The sequence below is a fragment of the Toxorhynchites rutilus genome, chromosome 2, assembly GCF_029784135.1.
Source record: "Toxorhynchites rutilus septentrionalis strain SRP chromosome 2, ASM2978413v1, whole genome shotgun sequence".
In the NCBI taxonomy this organism is placed as follows: domain Eukaryota; kingdom Metazoa; phylum Arthropoda; class Insecta; order Diptera; family Culicidae; genus Toxorhynchites; species Toxorhynchites rutilus.
In genome coordinates this window covers 215,836,925-215,854,595 of record NC_073745.1, presented here as the reverse complement: position 1 = coordinate 215,854,595, position 17,671 = coordinate 215,836,925, and the positions used below count along the sequence as shown (strand labels likewise).

The following is a 17,671-nucleotide window of genomic DNA, read 5'->3' as shown; positions in this document are numbered from 1 at the left end:
TTAAGGTGGCTTCCAACCGGTATGACCATGTAGTTTGGCGTACACGGTCTCGTTTCGGTTGAAGGACCTCGGTTGCTTGCGGTCATCGTCGGTTGGCACTGGGACACGTACCGGTGGTGGACGCAGAAGCTCGAGACACGTTCGGATTTTGCGACCAAACATGATCTCAGATGGCGACTTCTGATCCGGCAGAGCACGACTGGGCGTGCTTCGGTACGTCAGCAAGAAGACATCCAGTGCTTCTTCAATGGATCCTCTCCCCTCTCGGATTTTCTTGACGGCTCGCTTGAAGGTATCCACGAATCGTTCCGCCTGGCCATTTGATTGTGGATGAAACGGTGCTGTCGTGAGGTGCTCGATGCCATTGGAAGCGCAGAAATCGGCAAATTCGGCGCTGGTAAACTGGGTACCGTTGTCACTGACCAAGGTTACGGGCATACCCAGCCGCGCGAACAACGCACGCAAGATGCTGATGGTCGCAGCAGAGGTGATGCGGGTCGTTCGGATGATCTCGGGCCACTTAGAGAACGAATCGATAGCGAGCAGGTAGTAGTCGCCTTCGATTGGACCGGCGAAGTCGACGTGGACGCGTTGCCACGGAGCGGTCAATTTGGGCCACGACACCGGTGGAGAGTGAGGAGGTGATCGAGCTACAGACGCACACTGCTGGCATGCCTTGACGAAGCTGACGATGTCAGCATCCAACGTAGGCCAGTACACGTAGCTCCTAGCGATGGCTTTCATTCGCTGCATGCCCGGATGGCCACGGTTCAGCTGTTCGAGGCACCGTTTCCGATGCAGCGACGGAATGACGAGTCGTTCGGCAAACAAAATACACCCATCCACCACAGAGAGCGATTCCTGCCTTGATTGGAACCGGCGAAGTTCTGACCCATCGAGTGTTGACTGGGGCCAGCCGTTCTGAACGTAGCGGTGGACTTGACGGAGCAGCGGATCTGCTTGGGTGCTTTGCGCAACGACTATGAAATTGAGAGGCAACACTTTAACCGTATTAGTTACTACTGACCTAATATCCTCTTCCAGATTGAGACTCGCGATGACGTAGTCCTCTTCAGGCTTGATGTGCTGGTCGATCAACCGGGAGAGCAGGTCTGCGTTGCCGAACTTCTCAGTGGACACGTACTCGATCTCAAAGTCGTAGAGCAGCAAGTTGAGGGCGAGGCGTTGCAGGCGGTTCGCAGTGTACACTGGAATTCCCTTCTTAGAGTCGAAGATACGAAGCAGCGGGCGATGATCGGTTTGCAAACGGAAGTGCCGTCCGAAGAGCATTTTGTGGAACTTCGTGACGGCGAAGATGATGGCCAGACCTTCGCGATCGGGCTGACTGTAGGCCTGTTCTGCCTTCGTGAGCGCCCTGGATGCATGTTGGACCACCTTGATGGTTCCATCTGGGAACCTATGGCTAATGGTAGCCCCAAGTCCAACGGATGAAGCGTCAGCAGAAACGATGATTTCCCCCTTCGGATCGTAGTGTGTGAGGAGAAGATCCGACGAGTGAATCTGCTTGAACCGGTCGAACGCTTTCTGGCACTCCGGACTCCAGCTGAACTTCGTCTCCACCTTGAGGAGATTGTCGAGCGGGTAGCGTAGCATGCGCATGTTGGGGACGAACTTGCCGTAGTAGTTGATGGCCCCCAAAAACGATCGCACACCGGACACATCGGCTGGAGGCGGCAGCTTGGTGATCGCCTCGATTTTCGCCGGATCTGGTCGCAACCCGCGACTGTCGACGATGTGCCCCAAGTATCGGATTTGCTGCTTGCGAAACAAATACTTGTCAACACGAATCGTGAATCCGAAATCTTGGATTCGCTTCAGGACACCCCGTAGATTGAGGTCGTGCTCCTCTTCAGTTTCTCCGCCGACGATGACGTCATCGAGGTAGCCAGAAGTGCCCTTCAGTCCGGCTAACATTGTGTCGATGAGCTGCTGAAATGCGCCAGGCGTGATCTTCAAACCCGGCGGCAGGCGGTTGTAGAGGTAGAGACCACGATGCGTATTGATCGTCAGCAAACTACGGTACTGCTCGTCAACTTCCACCTGTAAGAAGACGTCGGACAAATCTATCTGGCTGAAGATCTTACACTTAGCCAGCTTGGCGAAGATGTCATTCGGAAGTGGAAGTGGATACTGCTGTGATTGGAGAGCTGCATTCAGACCCGTTGAGTAGTCTCCGCAAATCCTGATGGAGCCATTGGACTTGCGGACTACGTCGATCGGAGCGGCCCACTCCGAATAATCGACCGGGGTGATGATGTCCAATTTCTCTAACCGGTCGAGCTCGCGATCAACGGTATCATACATAGCGTAAGCTACCGGACGCTTCGGACAGAAGACGGGTCGAACGTTTTCTTTCAACTCCAACTTCAATTTTGTTCTGGTGCACATGCCGAGCTTCTCGCTGAAGACCTCTGGAAAAGACGACTTGAGTGCACCTGTCGACACTGGCGTTCCAGACACGTGGCAGCAGAAGGTGTCCATAGGGACGGCCCAAAGGTTGAAACTGTCGACCAAATCGGATCCGAGTAACAGCAGCTGCTTCTCGGTTACACGGATGAGCTCACGTCGTGTACTGCTTCCGATGGTGACGTCGCACTCGAACTCCCCATCGAGCGATAGTATGCTGCCAGATGCCGTCTTCGCCTTCACCGTTGCTGACGATAACGCAGGACTGCCAATGCTCCGCCAAATCTCCCTGCTAATGACGGTGATGTCTGAGGCGGTATCGAGTTGCAGGCGAATTTTTGTTCCAGAAAAGCCCACGGAGACATATCTGCGTCGTTGCTGCACACTGCACACATCGACTACCACCACCTTGGCGGACACTGGTTGCTTCCTGCGCCTCCTTCCAGTTTTTCGGGGTTTGGCACTGGCACTGGTTTGGATTCGGTGTCACTGGAAGGATGTTTCGGTGACTCACGGTCACGCTTTTCGTACCGCTTCCCACCAAATTTTCTTATCGCTTGTACTTGGTCGTACGTGGACGGAGATTCGATCATGGCGCTGTCGTGCTTCAGGTTGTACAGCCTCTGGCACTCCTCCGAAAGTTGCTCCAACGTCACGTCATTTCTCTCTTCTATTTTCGTGAAGTATTTCGAGGCGGGTGCGAATCTCGACGTCGTTCTCCGATTTTAAACCACACACGTAGACCAAGCACTTGAATTGCTCCTCCGAGAGCTTACCCAGCTCAAACTCCACGCAAGCCTTGTTTACGCGGCAAGCGAATGCCACATGGTCCTCTGCAGGATTTTTCGCTATCTGCAGGCTTCGGTAGCGACGGCTGATCACCGATTCTTTTGCTCCGAACAGGCTCTTGAGCTTGGCCACTGTTTCCAGGAAGCTAAAATTTTTCGGAAGTTTAGGCAGAATGTAACTCACATACCGTTCGTGCTCCGATGCACCCAGCTTTCGCAAAAGAAGACGACCTTTTGCTTCACCGTCCAATCTAGCAGCATCCTTCTCGAAGAGATCGTCGTATCTCGAGTACCAAGCCGCAAACGTCACGTTGGAGTCGGCCTCGAACCGGAATTCCTTGATGTTGCCGGCCGAAGAGTCAAGGATCTGTTCCGGATTCGGTGGTACCTGCACGTTGATTGACGATGCGATCGTACGGAGAAAGCGTTCATGCTTCTCATCACTTTGCTGCTGCTGTTGAATCAGTTGGGTCATCATCTCTCGGTGCTGCTGCTGCATCATTTGCAAAATTTGCACGAACACATCGCTACCGACCTGTGCTTGCGGTTGGTGGGGCGGGAAAGGCGCGTACTGCTGTTGCTGGGCGGCAGAGACGGGAATAAACTGTTGCTGATAGTGGACCGCCGACACGGGGATAATCGGCTGGTTTTGTTGCCGTTGATTGTTTATCACACCCGTGGGGTCAACACTATTCTGCCCGTCGTCGTTGCTCGCAATCGCGCTTTCACTCCACTTTCTTTTCTTACGCGCGGGGGACGGTGAAAAACAACACACACTCGCGATTACTCGTCGCCACTTTTGTACCGCGGGACCCTGGACTTGCACTGGGACAATATCACGACAGGGTTATAAAAACGCGCACGGTACAATAAATAAAAACAAACTTTATTCACGACATGACTAAACGATACATTTCACTATGGACGATAAACAATGACTCTGTCCACAACAATAACAATGTAAACAACAACAAGTGACAACCACATTAAAAACACATATATGCGCATCTCCAGCATCGCTCAGTGACAGTCATGCTGTCGCACGCGAGCCCTGCGGTCTGAGCTGCGTCGGATGAATAACGTATCCGAGCGCGGCAAAATAGGGTTGTCCACAACAGTGGGGATACAAGGAACCCTACTGAATATGGGGAATGCTACTATAACCTCGAAATTTCTCTATGGAATCGAACTATTCAACCCTACGGACCTTCAGGGCCTACGACCAGTTTACAACTGCTTTTTACGTGTGTCATCTGGTGCAATCAGATCATCTCCTATTCTTTCTCTCTACACCGAATGTGGAGTTCGTGATTTCACCTCAGTAGTATGTCGCACTCTGGTTCACCGTGCTTGTCGCACTCTCGAGCGTTCAAACAAAACTTCATCCAGAATGTTCGAAGAAGCAGGGAGACGTTTTTTCAGAACTAATCTCCGAACAGCTTCCTTCCCCTATCAAGGTCCTTAGAGTTTTATTCAGACCATGGAATGTTTCCCCGGTGCGAGTAGATTGAACTATCAACAGTCTTTACAAGACGGGTCAGGCAAAAGAAATCGCTCGCATGAGCTACTTGGAACTTACAGTAGCCACAAACTGATGTTCACTGACGGTTCAGCAGCAGATTATCGTATTGGATTTGGAGTCGCGGGAGTCGAACCCCCTGTTTGTCGTCACACACAGCACAGCACAGGCAGCGGCCTTATTATGCAGAATTAGCAGAGCAGATGGTCCTACGGCAATTTTTTCGTCTTCAGCCAGTGCACTTCTTGCAAGTGGCAAACAGCAAACACCCGTTCATTCAAGCAACGGTAACTCACGCTATGAATAAGGCGATCACACTTGTTTGGGTTCCCAGTTATGTCGGCATTAATGGAAATGAACACGCAGACTGACTGGCTAACGTTGGGAGATATACATGTATCTGAGACACCAGCATTCCTTCCGAAGATATCTTCAGAAATGTTGATTATCAGCTAGAGCATCATCAGCAGATCATCTGGAACCAGACAAATACAAAACTTCGGGAAGTAAAACACTATCAAACGCTGGAAGAACCGACCCGACAGAGTGGAACAACGAGTTCTTACTCGTTGTAGAATAGGACACACAAAATTAACGCATTGGTACTTGTTCGATCAAACTGAATAGTCAGTTGGTATCACCTTCGGAGTTCAGCTGACTATTAAACACATGCTGGCCGAATGTAGAGCCTACGAAGAACAACGACAACAATTTCGTCAATCTCATTCTCTGCACGACATTCTATCTCAAGAACCGATAATGAAACAAAACTTATAAAATTTTTGAAGACCACTGGGTTACTTAATCAGCTTTAGATGTTATAGCGTGGCAAAAGCCTTAAGCCTCTTAAAATCTAATGAATAAAATCAACGGAACACGAAACTTAATTCCGGAAACGTGAAATCCAATTTATGTGGATGTCACTGCTTCAACTATCATTTCCGGAGATGGTTAATCAAACCTTCTTTGGAGGAACTATTTTCTCGATTGGTCCATGACCAGGGATGGTAAAAAATCACATTCAACGATCAATGAATAAGTATATCCCTCTAGTCGGATGTTTTTAAATCACCCCCAGCAGGCGAGGCTCTTTTATTCTTCATATGTACACAGAGAGAATACTTGGAACGGTGAGCTACCAAGATCTCAAAAAAGCAATATGAGAGCGGAATCCCAACTGCTTGCACTCTCGAAGCATTACTTCTACTACTCAGGTTTTATCGTGAGTGCAAGCCACAAACGATTAATCCCATTCCATAGAGCGGATGATGAGTTCTTGATCGGAAAGTGTACAAGAGACGATCAACTGAAATCTTACGACACTCGTCGAGGGATTTTTAATTCTCTATTGCACTGTCCGCAGTGAGTGGCTGACTCAGTCTCGTGTCGATTTTATTTTGCTGTCGTCTCCCGCCCGATAAACAGCAGATGGGTAATGGATGCAATTGATTAATTTTATTACCAGCAGATTTGGGCGAATCTCATCCCGCCCAAAATCGTTTTTAGATTCCAATAATTCTGAACATTCATATTTCTCTCCAAATAATTTTTCAATAGTAATTCAATTAGTGACTTCACGAAACACCTTTCGAATTCGATTGAATTTCAGACCCTTTTTTATTTTGTAGATAAAACGGATCACATATTTGATTAATTCAATTCTGTGTGGTTACGTTCTTCGTTGCGAATAAATGTAATGAAATAGTATGGACGTATGATATTCATGTATCGTGGACTTCCGACATATGTGGCAGTAGATTTGTCGAACGACTAATGTTTTTTTATATCCCTTCAAACTTGTTGCATCTCTCAAGTGTACATACTGCTTTGACCGCAGATTTGCATGGTAGAATCTGGTTAATTTCAGGTATTCAGTCTTCATATTGTCGAATGAATACTGTTGGAACAATAGGTATCGCAGCAAATGATTATCAACATCCTACCTTATCATCAAACGGTATGCGAATAATTTCAGTGAACTGACGGCATTGGAATATATGCTTTGTGAGGACCACACAATTATTATCAGAGCGAATAAACGTCCGACTGGAAGTCATGAACATCAATTCAATGTGCCCAAGATAAATTTATCCTTTGAAGGTCATTAACCTTTCTAAAGATGATCAGATGGAATATATTCCAATGTCGTCTGGAATAACCTGTCCAACACCTTATGATCGTTATATTGTTTTTGCTATTATTCTGATGTTTCATAACACGGCACTCTATTGATTATTCGCCGAAAATGAATAAAAAATATCCTTGAAGTTAGCCTACGGTTTTAGTAGCAGTGCAATATGGTGAGCCAGTCTCAGGATAAGAAAACATTTAAAAATAAAGCTTTTTTTTTTTGAATGAATCAATAGTAAAACAAAACGTCAAAAAATTTCTCGGCTTTGTGATAGCAGATAATCATTATCCATTTGAGTTGTATGAGTATTCCATTCCCCCACAAACTGTGGATAGTCTATCTGCATACAAATTATGTAGAGTGCCACAATCCAAAAAAATTATGAGCAAATATTTACGTGCTTAAACAAAAAAACACATGTTGACATATTTGCGCTAATTTATGTTTTTTGATTAATTCAAGGTAATCAAGGTCTTTTCTAGACACCAGTTTACTCGGCCCCGAAAAAAGTGGTCTGTATTTGGGCAGGCGGAAAAATATATCTCGCAAGACCACGTGTTCGATGTCGTAAAAGCCTTGGCCAATAACGCATTTACATTAACTCATAAAATTAGTGATTTGAGAGGGATTATTGTTTGTAGTCTCTTGATTAATTTAAACACCATCTGAGAAATCCTCCGTGAAACATGAAACATTAAAGTCGTCCTATCTGCTGTAGCGCATTTTTTTTATTTTACCCAGTTTCATCGAAGTAAACGCGCTCGGAAAAGAAAATTGAACGCCCGGATGAGAGAGCGAGAATCGTACGTCATAGAGACACTCATTCCCATGGAGCAAATTCTTGTTAGGAGTTGAAAGCAAAACGAGGAAGGAGAGTAACTCAATTATTCAGACTAGTTTCAGTCTAGTAATGCTTTGGTCAACTCAGAGTTACCAAGAGAAAATCATTTGGTTATGATGGGTGAGGATTAATAGTTAGTCGCAGTTTGCACAGATTACGATCTGTGCAGTTTGCGATTAATCGTAAATCACATCATGCTCCCTTGTTTTCCATCCTTGTCCATGACTGCGCAGTTTGCGCCCAATCTAAACACATCCCAGTATCCATTATTCGTCGAAGGCCACCTAAACCTGAACCATGGTGGAATGAGCAGAGTGCCAAGCTTTATGTTGAAAAATCGAATGCACTTAAAGCTTTTCTAAAATATTGAGTCATCGTCAATTTTAAAACTTTCCTAAAACTTGAGACTAAGTTTGAAGACTTTATAAAAGGGTGTTCGATTGTACTAGTGCAGAAAAATGTAACAAATCGGCTCTAGAGTATAAATTAAATTAGTTTATTACAAATTAATTAATTTATTCATTCTACAACAAAAGATGTTAAAAAATATTAAATCTAAATCGTGACTTGGTCATCTCTTGTTTTTTTTTAAACGGGAATTGCCTTGGTTTGATCTATCACCTATGAAAAATGGAAAAAATTACTACAAATTTGTTTTTTTTTATTCTGGAAAAAGAACTCACGTCATATCTTGTGTCATCTACTCATAGCTAGCTCATTTCTCAGTGTTGTAGTCAAGAAGAGTCCCCTCGAAAGCTCATATGTATTTGATGCAATGTAAGAATGAATAAATATTAATAAAATCTTCATCGGAAAACAAAAGAAGAACAATCAAATAATTGAAAAATCTGTAGTGTATTGATAAAAGAAGCTGAAATAAGAAAAAAAACAACTATGAAACTCAGCAACACAAAGTAACATAATAAAATCCAACAGAATACGGAATACAATAACGGTATAAATAAGGTAAACTAAATACTACTAAAAAACATCCAAATACTAAAGGAAGAAATTAAACATCAAAATATATCAAACAAAACACAACTTGAAATAATAACAAAAATTGAAAATAACACACAAAAACACTCCCAATTATGTTTATGATAGAAAATTTAAACAAAGAGCGACTGCGCCACTTCTCCTGCAACAACCAGCAGCATTTTCAAACAACAATACTTAAATAGTCTTACCCCTTTTGCTGCTGTTTTTAGCCGTTGATTCTCCTGCCGCAATCTGGAGTTTTCCACTCTCATTTTTTGAAGCTCCCATTCAGCCTTCAGCTTCCGAAAATATACCTCGTCGATCTCGGAAATGTTTATCGGCTCCCAGTCGTACGGGTCGTCTCCAGTATCCTCTATGTCTTCATAGAACAACGGCGGAAAATTTTCGTCCTCAATCAAGCTCTCTTCAGGATCTATCTCGTTCGCGGTTGGAATAGTCTGTAAGAAAATAAGATTTCATTTTAACACTGCTACACACTCTTACACGATTTTACTCACCTTGCTTGGAAAACGAACTTTCCCTCCCGATTCCGCTTTACCTCCAATTGCTTGGGTGGCCCGATAGCCTCTCGGAACCCTCAAGCCGGTCGGAATTCGGGATGTAACGCTCGTTCGGTCCATCTTGGTGCTGAGTGAAATTTCTTCTTGCTTCTCTCTTGCAATTTCAAACAGCAGTGACAAGTATTGTTGTGTGCACCTACCAAGTAGACTGCTTGGATCGAAATCAGAGTGGGAGAATGGAAACCGGCCTACTTTTGTACCATTTTGACATATGCAAATTGCAATGTATTATATGATTTGTTGAAATTTCTATGAAGATCGAATATCTACTAGTGATTAAATTTGGAAAATTATTCGATGTTATGCTGGAATAATATTGAAATATCAGTAAATTACGTCGCGTGTAGACTTGTTATTAAACGCTTCGTATATTTGTGTACTTAACAAGCGATTCCAGTTGCGCGGTTGATTTGGGTGAAAAAATATTCTGAATATAAAAGATAGTGATTAAGTACTGTGGATAATGCGAAAATTAGATTCAGAATTAATATTCAATTTTCGTCCGGTTCATCCTGGAGCACTGCTGGATAGACAATATGTTTTTCAAATTCAAATAGACTAAGAAGCATCTGTTGGGATCATTGGGATGTGACAACAGGAAATGATGCGAGACAGATTACATACGACAAAAAACATGCGAAAAAGATCGTGAGGCAGCTGGAACCGTTGCCCAACGAGGACTAATGCCCAGGAAGGTTCTCATGTGTATTCAAGTGGAACTGGAAAAGTATGACTTATTAAGGGTTACCACACATAAAATTTGAATCATTGCTGTCAATCGCTGGAACCCAGTTATTGATTAAAAACGGCCAATATTCACCGACAGGACAGAACGGAACACAAAAAATGCATTCCCAGACAATCTTTGAGAGCGTTTAAGAGAGCAACCATGGATAACGGCTATTACTACAGGATAACTTCGATATAACGTACATTTTACTTTCAAAATTGTGCATTGTATCGAATTGTACGCTATATCGAAGCATAATAAAGAACTCAGAAACGTAGCTTATATTACTTTGTTGTGTTGCTATTGGAGTAAGGTTAATGAATAGATTCAACTAGAAGATGAAGGCAACCTTTCTCATGATGTTTCCCTTCGTACTGTTGATTGAAATTTGATTCATTTAGAATTCGGAATCACAAAACAATTGTACTTCGGGATTGATTAAAAGTAAAAATCAAGCTTTAGTATCAAAATACAGATAATTTATTGTTCTTTCAGAAAAACAATATTCAAAAAATTATTCCTTTGGACTTTGAAAATGTGTACGTTATATCGAGGTAAAATGTACGTTATAACGAGGGTATGTTATATCGAAGTTTGCCTGTACCATCCTCCTTTTTTTGGGCTTTGGAACATGCTATTATTAATTCCGTCATTCGCAGGCGAAGTCTGATTATATACAACGTAAAACGTAAACAACGATTCTTCGCAGCGGGAGAAAAACAATGGCTACTAACTTGCGATATCCTAACCTAATATCCTATGCTACTAAGGAGACTAGAGCTTCCCTATTCCTCACTTGTCTGAGATACGTTTCAATGTGCTAAGATGCAATTCTTCCAATAATCCATTGTTTATTATCTATTGCAGGTACTTCCAGTGTTCGTTCAATATCTACCACTACGTGAAGACTTCGAGGAAAACATGGCCGTTTTCCGTAGCTTGGATGTGATATATCGACAAGGAAACGATAACCTCATACCGCTGTTGGGTCGCGTTCTAGTTGTAGGATTACAAGTTTTGTACAAGAAGCAACACAACAATGATGGTAAGTGTCCCGAGTACAGTTATCAAATTTCTCCTACCACCTTAAACATACGTATTTAAACCCTCTCTATCAGAGTGTCGCGATCTAATCTTCAACTTCGTGAAACAAATCAGTAAGGACTTTCCGGAACGTTTCGCCGAGGTGGTAGGTAGCGATGCCGAGATTGCCAACTTCGTCCAGACGCTTCCGCTTCAGTAGAAGTCAGCCCGGGTGCATTTAATGCGCAAACTGTTCGTATCGTATATCGATCCCTATCTGCAAACATGCGTGCGTCGTGTCGAGAAGCAAAGCGATCAGAATAAATCGCTCAACGGCGCCACAACACGACTTGTATTCGAGGATCACAACTGAATGAGCGATAGAAATAGATGTTCCATTGTAAGGGCCAAAACGGGTAAACTGATATAGGGGGAAAGCCGGACTCTCATTTCTCGGCAGATATATTTTACTCAACTCTAGATAGGTTTCTAGATCTTCGCAACAGAAACGGAATATTACTCGCTGTTCAGATGCTTTACTATTACTTTTATTCCTAAAATCAGTTACAGATACTAGAATATTAACAATGACACGTTGAAGTTTATTTATCCTCTCTGAATTTAGTTTATTGTTATTGCATATAAACGCATCGTATAGAATATGCATATATATCTACGCATCGTATGTTTTTACTGTTCTATATAACCCGAGCGCGGATTCATTACAAAACTAGACACACCGGCCAGCGCATGCAGGAAATACGAAAGTGATTTACGAAACTAGAGCCTAAATATATAGAAAAGGCAACCGAAGACACTATTTTGTCTATGTGCGAGAAACTCATGCAAGTGGTTCGAAAACACACAAACACTCACATACACACATACAAATGAGCGATAGAAAAGATATTTTATCGCGTACGCGAATACAATAAAAAAGGTAGACTAAATGAAACATTCACAGTAGGTCTAACAGTGAATCGAAATCAATTATTGTCATTTACAATAAATAAATCGTATTTGAAATTACAAAAGAATATTATTGTATCGTATAGCATGGAATTAAATGCATTTTTTATCTCAATGTATTGTAATTTTTTATCGTTATCACAGAATTCTAACTTCATAATTAACATAGGATTATTTATTTCCTGTTCGTCGAGCGGTCCTCGCAGTGTTCCTCCATCCAGGCAACGATCAAGCATTGCAGGGCAGGAATTTTGCTGCTCTCCACACCGCTTCCATTTGATCTCGTCATTATCCGTTTTCCCGTCGAGACGGATATCGATTAGGAATAGCCCTCCGTGCTCCGGAGTTTCCTCCCCATCTCCACACCGGACAAAGAGGCGATCTTGTAAACATCATGCTTGCTCACCATTTGTATCGGATTTACATAGCTAAACCATCAAATTAACGCATTTTGATGATCATGAGTTGTCCAATTCAATAATGTTGTTTTGTCCACATGATTTCTATGGCAACCGCTTGGCGCGCTGCAGTTTGTTTATGTTTGTTTATGGTGTGCTTCGCGCATAGCAGAAGTATGGCTTTTCTGTGTTGATTGTGTTGAGGTGAACACTTCTAAAACGCCCAAGAAAAGGCAATATTCTGAAGAAAGCCTAAATTATGAATGAATCAATATGATGACAGTAAACTCAAGCAATGATAAATGCAACATCTAATTGTGAATTCGAATGTTTTCATTCAAAAATGGAGATTTCTAAAACCGGACAAACCATGATCATTTTTTTGGGCAAACCATGATCAGAGGTGGTCAAACCATGATCATAATTCTTCTTTAAGGAAAATCGTTAAAAAACATAAAAATTTGAATAATTTCAACACCTTATGGTAGTTAGCAACTAGAGACTTGGGGCTTTTCAACAAACCCAAACTCGTATCGATTATGTGTTATTTTCATGAAGAAAAATCGATTTGCATTTACTAGTTACGTAAAAACACCCCAAATTGGACAAACCAAGATCATTTACCCTACTATTCCGAACTTTCTATACCATATGCTAAAGCTGAAATGTCTTGCAAAATAATAATGTTGTTTTGACGTAGGACTACGTCTAACCGGAAGATATAGGGGGTGAAATGAAAATCTAGGCACGGAACAAGTAGGAAAAAATGCAAGATTTGGAACGCTTATAACTCGAGCTATCAATTGATAGGAAATATATCTACGCATCTATCATAACGAATAACATTTCATTTTTCTTGAGATAAATAATTGAATAATTGTGAAATATCAAGCATTGTCCAAATGCAATATGTGCCCATTTTTGATTGGTCCATTTTGTGCTCCTCAAATCGTACCGACTAAGACGGGCAACCAGAGCAGCAGCGAAATACAATGAAGCACGATTGGAAAGGAAAAAGAAAAAAATGAACGAAACATTGGTCACAGTCTCACACATGCGTAATTCTCGAGCCAGCCAGTCAGCTTAAAACCCCGCTCCGCTGCCATAAGGATCATTCTCATCCAAACAGTACACCACATCGTTTCGCAACACATCACATCAACAAACCAACACATGTCTGGACATGACAAAGGAGGAAAAGTGAAGAGAAAGGCAAAATCCCGCTCGAACCGTGTTGGTTTGCAATTCCCCATAGGTGTATTCGCCAATTGCTCCGCAAGGGTAGCTCGGCCGAGCGCGTTAGTCCCAGTGCACCAGTCCACCTAGTCGGCGTTATATAGTTTCGGCCGCCGAAGTGATCGAGTTAGCTGGCAAAGCTGCTCGCAACGATAAGAAAACCCACATTCAGAACAGACCATATTAGGTTCGGTGGACATCAAGACAACAACAGGCAGTTGCAGCGAGTGGCGAGTGGCAAACGCAATCGCAAAACGGCAGCAGGTAGAAGAAGGAAAAAGTTTGTTTATACAGACAACAAAGCAAAGGTAGCAAAACCAGCCACCGTAAAACACGGCGTTTTTCAGGGCAATTAAACCTTTCAAAGAAGAGTTATTAAAAGTTTTTCACAATACCAATGCATTCTAAAGTGACATAATATGACATATAATATAAACTGATTTATTTTGTTTATGCTTGTTTTTGAACTTATTGGTGGTTGGGGTCTTTCAAATTGATCATTCAGTTTTCACATACCCATGCATGGTTTCCGAATTAAAAGTGGCTTCAAATTACAACACATTGTATACAGGATGGCATTAACTAATTTTCTCGGTAGCAAGAACTGCCTTCTTTGGTTGATAACTGATGTTGAAAATTGACTGACGTTACATCTGCATTGTATAGAAAAATAACTAAGGATGATGAGCTATGTATTTCCTGCTGCTCTGTTCGTTTTTTAAAGGACTTTAATCCGAAGGTCATCCGTCCCTGTATTTACCGTTGGTTTGTCAGAACGCTTATAGCTCGTTTGTTTTTCGACAGATCGTAGACTTCGTCTCCAAAAGCTCAGATCTTTTTCATTTTTATTTACTTTGTTTGCGGAGACTACAAATCTTACAATTCATTAGTCTCCGAAACCACACTTTAAGGTACGGTAATGTGCTCACTAGTGAAATATATGATAGTGAATGAGCTGATGACCACCTATGCATTCCCTATCACAGCCATCATTTTGATTGTACGATATGTGCAAACGCCGAAAGATGCCCGGCGTTGAACATTTAATAAGTACAAAGCATTCAGAAAAAGACGGGTGGGTAATGTCAGGGACATAACCGGAGTGACGTAGGACTATACAAATGGGACAGCTTTTGTTAAATATATATTTTAAATACATTGTTTTATTTTCTTCTCCTACGTGAATACCTACCTATCTACCTGAAAAATGGATTAGTTTACTGTTTACTCTTTATGAATATGTTGAGGGTTGAAAAGAACCTTGTGTTTTTGTTATCACTCGATATTCCCATCTTGTTCGGTTAAACCTTCCTGTTTAGCTATTACGTTTGCCACTCGCCACAGCTTTCACAGTTGGAAAATTTCTTCCTATCCAGCTTGTGACATATTGTGCAGTAAATTACATTTAATGCGACGTGCCGGAGAAGCAGTTTGCCACTCAATGAAACTAATTGTTGCCTTGATGAGCGCCGAACCGAAGCTGCTCTGTTCTTGATGCGGGTTTTCTGATTGTCGTGAGCAGCTTTGCAAGCCAACTCGAGCACTCCGACGGCCGAAACTCTATAATCGCTGTTAGGTATACTGGTGCTCCGGCACCAATCCGTTCGGCCTAGTTACCCTTGCGGAGCAATCAGTGAATGCGACCAACAGAGAACTGGAGACCTGCACGGTTCGAGTGAGACTTTGCCTTTTCCTTAACTTGTCCTCCTTTGTTACGTCCACGGTGCCGATGCCGTACAACCACACGGGTTTACGGTTTGAAAGAAAATAAGATATTTTTTTGGGGTCCGCGTGTTTTATACTCTAGCGGTACACACTCACAGGATAGAGACAAATCGGCAGACTCAGCCAGAGGGGCGAGTCCAACGAGACGAACGAATGAGCGTTAAAAGGGAGCGATGGCAAAAAAAATACATTCATTACGATTTGTTCGCTCGTTGGATTCACATGCAGGCTGAAAAGGGTCCTTTTCAGGATCACAAAATTATCTTCAATCTAAAGAGTTTATTGTTTTGTTGTCACTCGATATCCCCATCTTGTTCGGCTAAACCTTTCTGTTTAGCGATTGCATTTGCCACTCGCCTCATCTTTCACAGTTGGAAAATTTCTTCCCATCCAGCTTGTGACATATTTTACAGTAAATTACATTCAATGCAACGTACCGAAGCGCCACTCAGTGTCGCATTGGAGGCGATTTGAACCTGTAATTGAACATTTGCGATGACAGTGGTACAGTGTCGACTTTCAATGTGCGGTCATAATTTAGATCTCTATGTTTACAAAAATGTCCAACTAAATAAGTCGCATTACATGTCCGTCCAATTAGCTAAATGTCGAACTAATTGTAAATTACTGTACTTTCAATCTGGAAACAATTTAAGAGTTGGTGAAAATTGAATAATCTTGAAAGTCCCCAACTATCAATAAGCTCAGAACTACTGCCAAATTCACATACTCATCAGATCCTGGCAAACAAATTATGAAAACATCAATTTGTGTTTTATTATTATTTTGGATAATGTTTTAGAACGCATTGAACTTTATTTCCTAAACTCTTTTTTTGGAAGGTTTAATGGCCCTGAAAAGCGCCTTGTTTTATGGAATGGTTCCAATTTAGAAAACTTAGTACTCGTGGTTTTGAAAAAAAAACCATTTCGAACGCCCTCGATGCCGCCTTGTTCTGGATTTGCCACCAAAGCAGATTGTAAAAAGAACAAACTTTTTTCTTCTGCTACCTGCTGCCGTTTTGCGATTGCGTTTGCCACTCGCCACTCGCTGCAACTGCCTGTTGTTGTCTTGATGTGTTCTGTTCTGAATGCGGTTTTTCTTATCGTCGCGAGCAGCTTTACCAGCCAACTCGATCACTTCGGCGGCCGAAACTATATAACGGCGGCGACTGGTGCACTGGTACTAACGCGCTCGGCCTAGCTACCCTTGCGGGGAACTCCATATCAACACGGTTCGAGCGGGACTTTGCCTTTCCCTTCACTTTTCCTCCTTTACCATGTCCAGACATGGGTGCTTGGGTTGGTTTGTTGATGTGTTGTGATGCGAACCGATGTGGTGTACGGTTTGAATGAGAATGATCGTTACGGCAGCGGAGCGGGGATTTTTAAGCTGACTGGCTGGCTCGAGAATTACGCATGTGTGAGACTTCGACCAATGTTTCGTTCATTTTTTTCTTTTTCCTTTCCAATCGTGCTTCATTCTATTTCGCTGCTGCTCTGGTTGCCCGTTTTGGTCGGTACGATTTGAGGAGCACAAAATGGACCAATAAAAAATGGGCACATAGTGAATTTTGAGAATGCTTGATATTTCACAATTATTCAATTATTTATCTCAAGAAAAATGAAATGTTATTCGTTATGATAGATGCGTAGATATATTTCCTATCAATTGATGCAAAAACCTTTGCGATCTATTGAGAAATGCTCGAGTTATAAGCGTTCCAAATCTTGCATTTTTTCGTACTTGTTCAGTGCCTAGATTTCCATTTCACCCCCTATATCTTCCGGTTAGACGTAGTCCTACGTCAAAAAAAATCAAGAATCAAGTTTGTAAAAAAAACGCAAAAACACAACAAAGGTTCTTTTCAGAACCCCCAACATGTTCATGAAGAGTAAACAGTAAACTAATCCATTTTTCAGGTAGATAGGTAGGTATTCACGTAGGAGAAGAAAATAAAACAATATATTTAAAATATATATTTAGCAAAAGCTGTCCCCTTTGTATAGTCCTACGTCACTCCGGTTATGTCCCCGACATTACTAACCCGTCTTTTTTAAATTACAGATTTGGATTGACATGAGGTGAAAGGTAAAGAAAACATTAGCAAACACAAGCGAGAATTTAGGGCCACAGGTGGTGGCCCAATACAATAAAGCTATTGACGCCGCTACAACAAGAAATCGACGCTAAAAGAGAATCACATGCAAAAAAAATTATTTTGTCAAGAAAAGTGGGATTCATGCGTGACTCCTTACGGAATTCCATAGATTGCAGTTGTGAAAATACATGAATAAGTTCATTTTCTAATAATTATATTTT

At 42.3% G+C, this 17,671-nt stretch overlaps 2 protein-coding genes across 2 annotated transcripts; both read right to left on the bottom strand.

Moving 5' to 3' along the window:
- Nucleotides 1–4,468, bottom strand: LOC129766674 (uncharacterized protein K02A2.6-like). The gene is made up of 5 exons (XM_055767260.1): nt 4,423–4,468; nt 3,404–4,040; nt 3,204–3,361; nt 2,959–3,097; nt 1–2,896 (listed from the first exon to the last, which is right to left on the bottom strand). Exons 1-5 carry the CDS (start codon nt 4,466–4,468, stop codon nt 1–3), a joined length of 3,876 nt encoding a protein of 1,291 aa, XP_055623235.1.
- Nucleotides 4,469–8,803: 4,335 nt separating this feature from the next.
- LOC129771104 (uncharacterized) lies at nt 8,804–9,461 on the bottom strand. Its single transcript, XM_055774436.1, has 2 exons — nt 9,206–9,461; nt 8,804–9,145 (listed from the first exon to the last, which is right to left on the bottom strand). Exons 1-2 carry the CDS (start codon nt 9,326–9,328, stop codon nt 8,819–8,821), a joined length of 450 nt encoding a protein of 149 aa, XP_055630411.1. The 5' UTR covers nt 9,329–9,461; the 3' UTR covers nt 8,804–8,818.
- Nucleotides 9,462–17,671: the final 8,210 nt, after the last annotated feature.

Bases quoted from the DNA above. Each gene is read 5' to 3' on its own strand.
- LOC129771104 (XM_055774436.1), bottom strand. From the start codon at position 9,328: ATGGACCGAACGAGCGTTACATCCCGAATTCCGACCGGCTTGAGGGTT. The intron at 9,146-9,205 runs GTGAGTAAAATC...ATTTTCTTACAG, and splicing joins AAGTTCGTTTTCCAAGCAAG to ACTATTCCAACCGCGAACGA.
- LOC129766674 (XM_055767260.1), bottom strand. From the start codon at position 4,468: ATGACACACGTAAAAAGCAGTTGTAAACTGGTCGTAGGCCCTGAAG. The intron at 3,362-3,403 runs GTATGTGAGTTA...GAAAAATTTTAG, and splicing joins GGTGCATCGGAGCACGAACG to CTTCCTGGAAACAGTGGCCA. The intron at 3,098-3,203 runs GTAAGCTCTCGG...TCACGAAAATAG, and splicing joins TTGCGTGGAGTTTGAGCTGG to AAGAGAGAAATGACGTGACG.